This window comes from Chaetura pelagica, unplaced genomic scaffold (assembly GCF_000747805.2).
Source record: "Chaetura pelagica isolate M959 unplaced genomic scaffold, ChaPel_1.0 scaffold72, whole genome shotgun sequence".
NCBI lineage: Eukaryota > Metazoa > Chordata > Aves > Apodiformes > Apodidae > Chaetura > Chaetura pelagica.
In genome coordinates this window covers 3,041,612-3,051,184 of record NW_009952560.1, presented here as the reverse complement: position 1 = coordinate 3,051,184, position 9,573 = coordinate 3,041,612, and the positions used below count along the sequence as shown (strand labels likewise).

Genomic DNA, 9,573 nt, shown 5'->3' with positions numbered 1-9,573 from the left:
CCCCAGACTACATCCTCTGTGACCCGTCCATCCAGAGCAAGGTGGTGGAGAACATCAAGGCGACTCTGCAGGTGAGGCTGGAGGTGCTTGTGCCGTGGGAGTTGTCCCTGTTACAGCCCAGGTGTGAGTTTGTGCTGCTGCAGCCTGGGAGCTGTGCTGGGCCGTTGTGCTGGTGTGGTGAGGTGTTTGTTTCTGCTGTGCCCTTTGGCAGGAGTTCTATGGGGAAGATGTGAAGTCATCTCCAGATTATGAAAGGATCATCAACAAGCGCCACTTCAAAAGGATCCTGGGCCTGCTGGAAGGGCAGAAGGTCGCTCACGGAGGGGAGGTTGATGAGGCCTCCTGCTTCATAGGTGCTTCTGGCCGGTGTTGTGGAGGGAGGTGGCAGTGGGTGCTTTGGGGCTGTTTGGGTGTGTGTTGCCCACACCTGGGCCGTGCCCAGGACAAGGTTGTGTGGTGGCCCATGTCTTGTGTCGTGCTCATGCCATCTCCTTCTGTCCTGTTTGCCTCAGCCCCAACTATCCTCACCAACGTATCTCCAGCATCCAAGGTGATGGAGGAGGAAATCTTTGGGCCAGTCCTTCCCATTGTGCCCGTGAAGAGCGTGGAGGAAGCCATTGAGTTCATCAACGGTCGCGAGAAGCCCCTTGCCCTGTACGTCTTCTCCAACAACAAGCAGGTGCGTCTGGGCTGTGCTCCCCCGTCTGCAGTTTGATCCCAAAGGTGCCCAGTCCCAGGCACAGCTCCCTTGGGGAGCCCTCTCCATGGGGACCCCGAGTGTCCCCAGAGCTGCTGGAGGCTCCAGTCTCCTTCTGAGGGACTTTGTATTTGCCTAATGTGGTGAAATAGAAGGAGTAAAGGCTGAATTTTCCTTTTCAGTGCCACATAGTCTTTAATTATTTACTTTTAATATATTGCTGGGGAGGTGGGCTCCCAGGTTTCCATCTTTTCTAATCCCTCTTCTGAGCTTTCCCAGTTTCCTTGAGTTAACCTTGCATGCAAAGGACTTGTCTGAATTGTCCAGAGAACATGAACTCTTGGCTTGTAGCTCCCTTCCCTGTCCTGCTCCATTGCATGGTCTGGTCTCCTCTGGACCTTTGTGATGTTTTCTTTGTTTTCTTTTGCCAGTTAATCAAAAGAGTCATCTCGGAAACCTCCAGTGGGGGTTTTACTGGGAATGATGTCATCATGCATTTCTTCCTCTCAACCCTACCTTTTGGTGGTGTAGGTAAGTTACTGGAGCTCTTAAAGTGTTGGGACATGATGATAGCTGGTGGGATCCAGGGAACAGCAGCACTTGGTGTGTACCCAGGTACCCCTGGCCTGTTACAGCCCAGCTCTGTACAGCAGATCTCAATAATGGTAATAGATTCTGGAAGTACATTAGGAGAGGGGCCAAAAAGGGAAAACTTCTGTGTCTCCTCTGGGGAAGACTGAAGCAATTAGTGCAGACTGATGTGAAAGAAGCATTAAAAACATTAGCTGCAATCAGAGTGATTAGCAGTAATTGCAGGAAGAAGGGCAGGAGAACTGGAGCAGGTCATGGAACAGCCTCTGGGAGCCTTGCAGAAGAGGGTTTGGGTCTTGGGTGTTGCAATGCTCACAAACTGACTGAACCAGGAGTGTTCAGCTGCTGTGAAGAGCACATGCTGTCCTGGGATGAAAAGGAGAGGTGTACCCTGCAGGGCTTCTCAGGAAACCCTCCTTACACAGCACTGGTTGGCTGTCACAGCCCTGGCATGGTGCTTTGAGAGGGAGCTAAATCCAGGGAAGACTTGGAGATGGCTCAAGGGCACAGGGAACAGCACACATAGGGACATAAGGAAGTACTGGAGAGCGTGGAGTGGAAATGGGGTGGGGAAGAATAGGGATGGAGTACAGTTGGACATCTCAGAGACTGGGAAGTGCTGTAGAGAGGATCAGTTGTCCTCTCTGCAGGAATATAGAGGAGGAGTTGTTTTTGAAGGGCAGCAAGGCCGGTGCAGGGTGGGTAACGTGCACTGCATCTGGCCAGCAACTGAAATCCTGTCCTGCTTCTTGCTCTGCTGGTGGCCTCAAGTGGCCAAAGGTTTGACTGGCCAAGGCTGTGGTGTGAGCTGGGTGGGTTGTGTCCCTCAGGTAACAGCGGGATGGGCGCCTACCACGGCAAGCACAGCTTTGAGACCTTCTCCCACCGCCGCTCCTGCTTGATCAAGGACCTGAAGATGGAGGGTTCAAACAAACTCCGGTACCCACCTGGCAGCCAGAAGAAGGTGGATTGGGCCAAGTTCTTCCTCTTGAAACGGTTTAACAAGGCCAAAATCGGACTGGCCATCCTGGCCGTGGTGGGGATTGTGGCAGCCGTGGTGGCAAAGGTGAGCTTTGGGTCTTTGCCATCTCGGTGAGTGCATGTGTGATTCACCTGATCTCCTGCAAGGTCACTCTTTGCACCTGCAGCCCTTTCTTAGAGCCTGTTTCTTCTCTCTTGAGACTTATGATCTCTGGCCTACCAGAAATTACCAAGATCTGCTTCTCGCTCTTGCCAGTGTTACCTAGAATAGAAATGTCCTCAGGGAGATCTAGGCTGCTGTACTATTTGTCGCTCTGCCTTGGTAGGTGGCAGCTGTCAGAGGCTCCCTCCAGAGGCAGAGTTTGGTACATTTTGGACAAGTCTTGGGAGTGGCTTCAGTTCCTGGGCTCTCCTGAGCGGCGCTGTGAGCTGCCCCACAGCCCAGCCGGCCGCCCTTCTGTGCCGTGGGGTCCTGAGGAAGGGAGGTCGTGGGCTCTTGTTCCTCGCCCAGTTGCAGCCCCCATCCGACCTTACCTCAGTTATTTCCATTTCCTCCCTTGTTTCTGCCTGAGTGGTGCAGAAGGGTGGGATGTCCTCCCCTCTCTGTGAGTGGCAGATGCTTGCTGGTGCTGGCCAGAGGACTTGAGATGCCTCCTGAGGGTGGAGGATTAAGATCTAAAATTCCAGGTGTTCCTGGAGCTGGTGGTTCTCTGTGGCTGGTGGACCAGGCAGTGCTGGCTGCTCCTTGCAGAGCTGGGCTGTGCCTCTTTCCCATCCCTGTCCTGGGGCTTTAGTAGGCTTTAGGGAACAGCCACGGAGGGGACAGGAGATGGCAGGGTGGGTCAGCTCTCTGCCCTTCAGCCTGTTGTTCTGTGTTGTTGCTGCTGCGAGATGTGCAGGAGCCCAGCAAGCTCTGGGAGACAACCTGCCATCACGGTTGGGTCCAGCAGGAGGTGCAAGAGCCAACAACTCGCACAGGCCTTGAAGCAGCAGATAGGCCCTGTCCAGGTGGATGCTTTTCTCAGTAGAGACAGGGAACTCATGGCATCTTGAAATCATTTGGGTTTTCTCAGAATCACCAGTCTGTGCTGAAGAGAAAAGCCCTCTTGATTGTGCTGGCTGTTCAGAGGCTGGGCTGGCGCAGTGTGTGGTAAGGAGGAGCAGGTTTCAGAGCTCTGCTGTGGCTGTCATGGTGAGGTAGGAGCCTTTTTCTTCTCCTCTCTGCAGACCTGGTTTGAGATCGGGCAAAGCTTTGTTAAAATAGTGAGTGTGGGGCTTGGAGAAGGTTCCTCCTGGAGCCAGAGAGTGATGCTTTCCCTGGCAGTGCTCAGAGCTCAGTGTGCAGGCAAGCCTGGGAAAGTCACCCTGAGTGAAGGGGCTTTGCTTCAGGCTGCTCTGGAGGGGGAGCTGGGTTTGTGTCAGCAGATCCCTCACAGGACATTGGTGTGTTTTGCTTTCACAGATGGTTTACAACTGACCAGAGGAGAAGGCACCACATGCAAGCTGAGCTCTTGCTTTGCAACGGTTTCCTTAAGCTGAGAAGTCATTTCTTTTCCTTTTTGCTGGGTTATTTCCATGAGCTGTGGAGCACAGAGTAGCCTTAGAGAGGCACTAACAGAGGAGGCTCAGACTCCTGTCTACTAAAAGCCATGCTGAAGCAGAGGGACCAGTGGGTACAAGCTCTCAAAGGAGGACTGCAAAGCAAGAAATACCAGGCCCTGCCTCCACCCCATGCCATGCAGAGAGCTGCTCCCAGGGACCTGCACACTGTGCCTTGCACCAAACCACTTGCTTTCCTTCAGCGACCATGGGGACCCCGAGTGTCCCCAGAGCTGCTGGAGGCTCCAGTCTCCTTCTGAGGGACTTTGTATTTGCCTAATGTGGTGAAATAGAAGGAGTAAAGGCTGAATTTTCCTTTTCAGTGCCATGTAGTCTTAAATGAATTAGTTACTTTTAATATATTGCTGGGGAGGTGGGCTCCCAGGTTTCCATCTTTTCTAATCCCTCTTCTGAGCTTTCCCAGTTTCCTTGAGTTAACCTTGCATGCAAAGGACTTGTCTGAATTGTCCAGAGAACATGAACTCTTGGCTTGTAGCTCCCTTCCCTGTCCTGCTCCATTGCATGGTCTGGTCTCCTCTGGAACTTTGTGATGTTTTCTTTGTTTTCTTTTGCCAGTTAATCAAAAGAGTCATCTCGGAAACCTCCAGTGGGGGTTTTACTGGGAATGATGTCATCATGCATTTCTTCCTCTCAACCCTACCTTTTGGTGGTGTAGGTAAGTTACTGGAGCTCTTAAAGTGTTGGGACATGATGATAGCTGGTGGGATCCAGGGAACAGCAGCACTTGGTGTGTACCCAGGTACCCCTGGCCTGTTACAGCCCAGCTCTGTACAGCAGATCTCAATAATGGTAATAGATTCTGGAAGTACATTAGGAGAGGGGCCAAAAAGGGAAAACTTCTGTGTCTCCTCTGGGGAAGACTGAAGCAATTAGTGCAGACTGATGTGAAAGAAGCATTAAAAACATTAGCTGCAATCAGAGTGATTAGCAGTAATTGCAGGAAGAAGGGCAGGAGAACTGGAGCAGGTCATGGAACAGCCTCTGGGAGCCTTGCAGAAGAGGGTTTGGGTCTTGGGTGTTGCAATGCTCACAAACTGACTGAACCAGGAGTGTTCAGCTGCTGTGAAGAGCACATGCTGTCCTGGGATGAAAAGGAGAGGTGTACCCTGCAGGGCTTCTCAGGAAACCCTCCTTACACAGCACTGGTTGGCTGTCACAGCCCTGGCACGGTGCTTTGAGAGGGAGCTAAATCCAGGGAAGACTTGGAGATGGCTCAAGGGCACAGGGAACAGCACACATAGGGACATAAGGAAGTACTGGAGAGCGTGGAGTGGAAATGGGGTGGGGAAGAATAGGGATGGAGTACAGTTGGACATCTCAGAGACTGGGAAGTGCTGTAGAGAGGATCAGTTGTCCTCTCTGCAGGAATATAGAGGAGGAGTTGTTTTTGAAGGGCAGCAAGGCCGGTGCAGGGTGGGTAACGTGCACTGCATCTGGCCAGCAACTGAAATCCTGTCCTGCTTCTTGCTCTGCTGGTGGCCTCAAGTGGCCAAAGGTTTGACTGGCCAAGGCTGTGGTGTGAGCTGGGTGGGTTGTGTCCCTCAGGTAACAGCGGGATGGGCGCCTACCACGGCAAGCACAGCTTTGAGACCTTCTCCCACCGCCGCTCCTGCTTGATCAAGGACCTGAAGATGGAGGGTTCAAACAAACTCCGGTACCCACCTGGCAGCCAGAAGAAGGTGGATTGGGCCAAGTTCTTCCTCTTGAAACGGTTTAACAAGGCCAAAATCGGACTGGCCATCCTGGCCGTGGTGGGGATTGTGGCAGCCGTGGTGGCAAAGGTGAGCTTTGGGTCTTTGCCATCTCGGTGAGTGCATGTGTGATTCACCTGATCTCCTGCAAGGTCACTCTTTGCACCTGCAGCCCTTTCTTAGAGCCTGTTTCTTCTCTCTTGAGACTTATGATCTCTGGCCTACCAGAAATTACCAAGATCTGCTTCTCGCTCTTGCCAGTGTTACCTAGAATAGAAATGTCCTCAGGGAGATCTAGGCTGCTGTACTATTTGTCGCTCTGCCTTGGTAGGTGGCAGCTGTCAGAGGCTCCCTCCAGAGGCAGAGTTTGGTACATTTTGGACAAGTCTTGGGAGTGGCTTCAGTTCCTGGGCTCTCCTGAGCGGCGCTGTGAGCTGCCCCACAGCCCAGCCGGCCGCCCTTCTGTGCCGTGGGGTCCTGAGGAAGGGAGGTCGTGGGCTCTTGTTCCTCGCCCAGTTGCAGCCCCCATCCGACCTTACCTCAGTTATTTCCATTTCCTCCCTTGTTTCTGCCTGAGTGGTGCAGAAGGGTGGGATGTCCTCCCCTCTCTGTGAGTGGCAGATGCTTGCTGGTGCTGGCCAGAGGACTTGAGATGCCTCCTGAGGGTGGAGGATTAAGATCTAAAATTCCAGGTGTTCCTGGAGCTGGTGGTTCTCTGTGGCTGGTGGACCAGGCAGTGCTGGCTGCTCCTTGCAGAGCTGGGCTGTGCCTCTTTCCCATCCCTGTCCTGGGGCTTTAGTAGGCTTTAGGGAACAGCCACGGAGGGGACAGGAGATGGCAGGGTGGGTCAGCTCTCTGCCCTTCAGCCTGTTGTTCTGTGTTGTTGCTGCTGCGAGATGTGCAGGAGCACAGCAAGCTCTGGGAGACAACCTGCCATCACGGTTGGGTCCAGCAGGAGGTGCAAGAGCCAACAACTCGCACAGGCCTTGAAGCAGCAGATAGGCCCTGTCCAGGTGGATGCTTTTCTCAGTAGAGACAGGGAACTCATGGCATCTTGAAATCATTTGGGTTTTCTCAGAATCACCAGTCTGTGCTGAAGAGAAAAGCCCTCTTGATTGTGCTGGCTGTTCAGAGGCTGGGCTGGCGCAGTGTGTGGTAAGGAGGAGCAGGTTTCAGAGCTCTGCTGTGGCTGTCATGGTGAGGTAGGAGCCTTTTTCTTCTCCTCTCTGCAGACCTGGTTTGAGATCGGGCAAAGCTTTGTTAAAATAGTGAGTGTGGGGCTTGGAGAAGGTTCCTCCTGGAGCCAGAGAGTGATGCTTTCCCTGGCAGTGCTCAGAGCTCAGTGTGCAGGCAAGCCTGGGAAAGTCACCCTGAGTGAAGGGGCTTTGCTTCAGGCTGCTCTGGAGGGGGAGCTGGGTTTGTGTCAGCAGATCCCTCACAGGACATTGGTGTGTTTTGCTTTCACAGATGGTTTACAACTGACCAGAGGAGAAGGCACCACATGCAAGCTGAGCTCTTGCTTTGCAACGGTTTCCTTAAGCTGAGAAGTCATTTCTTTTCCTTTTTGCTGGGTTATTTCCATGAGCTGTGGAGCACAGAGTAGCCTTAGAGAGGCACTAACAGAGGAGGCTCAGACTCCTGTCTACTAAAAGCCATGCTGAAGCAGAGGGACCAGTGGGTACAAGCTCTCAAAGGAGGACTGCAGAGCAAGAAATACCAGGCCCTGCCTCCACCCCATGCCATGCAGAGAGCTGCTCCCAGGGACCTGCACACTGTGCCTTGCACCAAACCACTTGCTTTCCTTCAGCGACCCACACGAGCAGAAGTTTCAGCTGCAATTGGCTTGACAGTGTTTCCCCTGCAGTTTTTGGGACAGTCTCTCTTCTGTTGTGCTCCCAACAGCCACCCTCTTGTGACAAGTCTGAGACAGGCTGTACTGGTTGGTGCATCTTAGCAATAGTTAAACTTAGTGAGATTCCCACTTGCTGTTTAATTGAGGTGAAATATTCATGGATCCCTATGAAAAGAATTGTCCAGAGCTGGTCAGGAGATGCATCCCTTTCTGGGGCTCTGGGTTTCACTGTGTGCCTGCAACAATTATTTGGCAGTTAGAAAATGATAAAGAGGAGACCTGCACTGCCTGTATTTGATGATAAGGGTATCTTATGCTCATACAAATAAAATAATCCAGGTCTGTTTAGAGAAGTGGGAATCACAAAATAACCGGCTGTGGGTTAGCCCAGATGTACCAAGCCCTACCCAGCCACTTGCTCACACCCCCACTGGGATGGGGAGGAAAATCAGAAGGGAGAAGGTCAGAAAACTTGTAGGTTGAGATAAGGTTTAATAGGCAAAGCAAAACCTGGGTGGGCAGGTGGGCAAATGAAGGAGTTCATTCTGAACTTCCCCTCAGCAGGCAGATGTTCTGCCATCCCCAGGAAAGCAGGGCTTCATCACCCCAAACAGCAACCTGGGAAGACAGATGCCATAATTCCCAGTGTCCCCCACCCTTCCTCTTCTTTACCCCTCCAGCTTTTAGCACTGAGCACAATGTCATACTGCCTGGAATATCCCTTTGGGCAGTTGGGGTCAGCTCTCCCAGCCATGTCCCTTCCTTGCTTCTGGCTGACCCAGCCCAGCCACAGGTGGGGCTCTGTGCAAGGACAGTTAAGCAACAACTGAGACATGGGGGTGTTACCAGCACTGCTTTGGTCACAAATCCAAAACATGGCACCATCCTGCTATGGAGAAACTTGGCAACTATGATGAAAGTTAACTTAATCCCAGCCAAAACCAGTACAAGCCTGTTCCTGGTCAGATTCCTCCAAGGAAAAACAAATTCCTGGCAGAGTGGGTACTCCTTTGTGTTCCAGCTTCTGGGTCTGCTATAATCTTGCACTGGGAGATAATATGGGGGACTTGTTCTAGCTTGGGGGGAGGATGCTGGAGAAATTTAAGGTGAAAGGACCTTAGAAATATTAATGTTCAAATGAGCTGAATTAAAATAATTATTAAATGCAATGACTCACTAGAGAGTAGAAAATAACATTTACTGTGCAATAGGTGGGATTTCTTCATGCCTGGTTGAAAGTCCACATGCTAAGCCTTTTTAATGATATATTTTGCAAGTACTAAATAAACACTGAGAATTGAAATAAAACAGCAAGTGTGGTAAGTCCCTGCCTTCCCCTGCAGATCCTCTGCTGCTCCCAGCCATGGCCACAGCTTGGCTGGATGTCACACATGGTGTGAAAGCCTCTGTCCTCACTGCCACAGCCTCTGCTTGTGGGGACAGACCCCCCCGAGGTGTAGCAGGGAGTGGTGGAGGAGCTGGACTGTTTCTCCTGTCTTGTCCTGTGCAAATCCATCCCTCCCATTGCCTCCCACCCGCAGGCACTGCCAGCCTGGAGTCTGTTCAGATCCAGACTGGATGGAAGGGGCTGGATTCTTTGGTTCCCAACAGCTGCTGCAGCCCATGGAAGCTTTCCCTGGCCCCGTGCGCCCAAGGTGGGCAAAGCCACCTGGTGTCTCATGATCCCACCCTGGGCAGCTGAGTCACCGCCCTGGCTTAACGGGGCAATCCAGGATTTGTGTATTCCCAAGGCAAGGATCTGTCTGGGCAGAGGTTGCCTGGTGCCTGGGGAGAGCCCTGCCCCTGGGCCAGCTCCTCTCCTGGGAGGGAGGAGACATCACTGAGCCAGGGCAAGGAGAGGGCTGGAACCTGCTGGCACTCGCTGTGGGAGGCTGGTGGAGACAGAAGCTTCTCTGAAGGTAACTTTACTTTTTCCTTCATTTTTTAATGAGTCATCTGCTTTCTCAGCCAGGCCTGGGGCTGTGTCATGCAGCCATGGGCAGGGAAGGGCTGATTTTAGTGGTTGCAGGGGAGCCTTGGTGTCTCGTTTGGTTAGGCAGGGACTGCAGGCACATCTCTTGTCCTGACTGAAAAGTGCAAGACTGCTCCTGGGAAGCAGGATGAAACCTCTGCAACCTTTC

The 9,573-nt window shown here is 52.5% G+C and overlaps 1 protein-coding gene across 1 annotated transcript in view; it reads left to right on the top strand.

The window, feature by feature from the left end:
- LOC104398916 (fatty aldehyde dehydrogenase-like) overlaps positions 1-3,764 on the top strand; it is a 13,619-nt gene extending 9,855 nt beyond the window's left edge. Inside the window, exons 8-10 of the mRNA XM_010009073.1 lie at positions 1,129-1,228; positions 2,119-2,354; positions 3,732-3,764. Of these exons, the coding sequence (XP_010007375.1) occupies positions 1,129-1,228; positions 2,119-2,354; positions 3,732-3,746 (351 nt within the window). The 3' untranslated portion in view covers positions 3,747-3,764. The remainder of the gene's footprint in view (positions 1-1,128; positions 1,229-2,118; positions 2,355-3,731) is intronic.
- The last annotated feature ends 5,809 nt before the right edge of the window (positions 3,765-9,573 follow it).